The following is a 1651-nucleotide window of genomic DNA, read 5'->3' as shown; positions in this document are numbered from 1 at the left end:
AGACAGACAGACAGACAGACAGACAGACAGACAGACAGACAGACAGACAGACAGATAGACAATGTTTTTCTATTCCTCAAGAACGAATGTTTTCATTGAAAGTTTCTAGCTATTCAAGTTTCAATTTTATTGTGACCGTTCGTGGGTTTTTATTGCATACTATTATTTTATTTTTTAGTAAACGCATTGCCAGGCTCACTGAGTGACTATTTTTCTCATAGAAATCTGTATACGTGTACATTTACACACACACACACACACACACACACACACACACACACACACACACACACACTCACTCACTCACTCACTCACACACATACGCACACACACACACAACACACACACACACACACACACAACACACACACACACACACACACACACACACATAGCATAATACTATGTTTTACGTTCAGAAATGTCCATTAATTTTTAAGATGTGATATTTTTATTAATGTAATGTGCATTGAGAATTTTTTTAGAAACCAGATTCACTCCCATCACCCTCTAAGTCTAATGGCACCTAGGGTGCGTGTCTTGCACAGCACCTCACTATTATCCAGTACAAACAGCGGAAAGTTTCCACGAATAATTATTTGATATGATATGTCGAGACATTTTGAGAACGACCAACCGTTCTTTCGTGGAGGGGTGAAGGGCCACCATTTAGGAATAATTAACTGTTCGAATTCTCCCAAACCAACCCTGTATCATTTTCTTGGTCACAGTCGCGTAGGCTACATTTGAAAGACATCGAAGCTAACAGCCAGTCAGATGACTACTACATTGTTACCTTAGAATTACAAAGTTCTGTCTGACATTTTTTTACCGTTCTGACTTACTAAAACCATGATGCCAGAAACCAAATTAATGTTCTATCCAGAATCATTATCAAGGTATTCAAAGAATTACTTTCGAAAAAGCTCGACATGTTGTGAAACTCATTTTTTTAACGTCAAATTTTTTCAAAACTAGGTACTGAGTAGATAGTACTTTATAATTCGTCACATTGTGAGGTCAGATACTTTAGCGCACGGAAAGTGATAGGCCCTAATGGACTTCCGGGTCAAATTTCATGGACCAAAGCAGAGGTCAATTTATCAGTGTGCAATGTGCAAAGGCCAGTGCAATTGCCCGACTCGACTCGACTCGACTCGACTCGACTCGACTCAACCGGACTCGATCTAAACATGCAGATAGGGTCCACTTCGAAAGTCTTTGGTGCCCCAGTACTCAACAGCACCCCCTTGCTTTTTGTTTCAGGTAGCACCGCCTCTTGAGCCAGGTGTGAACGCCGACCGATACGTTCAGTACTATTGCGAAGAAGGTAGAGAAGAAAAAGCTTTAGCTGGTGTGGTTTGCTTCTTCTTTCCTATCAAACTTCTATCGTTCTTATCTCCCCTTCTTCCTTTTTATGTTTGTTACTCTCTTGTACAAGTCTAATCGTCTGGCGCTCATATGACCTAATGCAGTTGCGAGCGCCGTAAAAGCTCTACTAAAACTAAAACATGCACACACGCGCACAAAACCATACACATGTTCCGCGCAATTTGCCGATCGCTGGTGCCTCTAAAAATAAATTATTGATGGATGCTCTCTCTCTCTCTTTCTCTCTCTCTCTCTCTCTATCTCTCTCTCTCTCTCTTTC

At 40.9% G+C, this 1651-nt stretch overlaps 1 protein-coding gene across 1 annotated transcript in view; it reads left to right on the top strand.

Moving 5' to 3' along the window:
• The window catches only part of LOC101861590, a gene marked incomplete at its 3' end in the record, with an annotated part of 51025 nt that overhangs the window by 47742 nt on the left and 1632 nt on the right, over positions 1-1651 (top strand). Inside the window, 1 exon segment of the mRNA XM_013083691.1 lies at positions 1267-1330. Within this exon segment, the coding sequence (XP_012939145.1) occupies positions 1267-1330 (64 nt within the window).

Source organism: Aplysia californica, unplaced genomic scaffold, assembly GCF_000002075.1.
Source record: "Aplysia californica isolate F4 #8 unplaced genomic scaffold, AplCal3.0 scaffold00249, whole genome shotgun sequence".
In the NCBI taxonomy this organism is placed as follows: domain Eukaryota; kingdom Metazoa; phylum Mollusca; class Gastropoda; order Aplysiida; family Aplysiidae; genus Aplysia; species Aplysia californica.
Note: the sequence above shows the minus strand (reverse complement) of the source record. Positions and strands in the feature narration are given on the sequence as shown.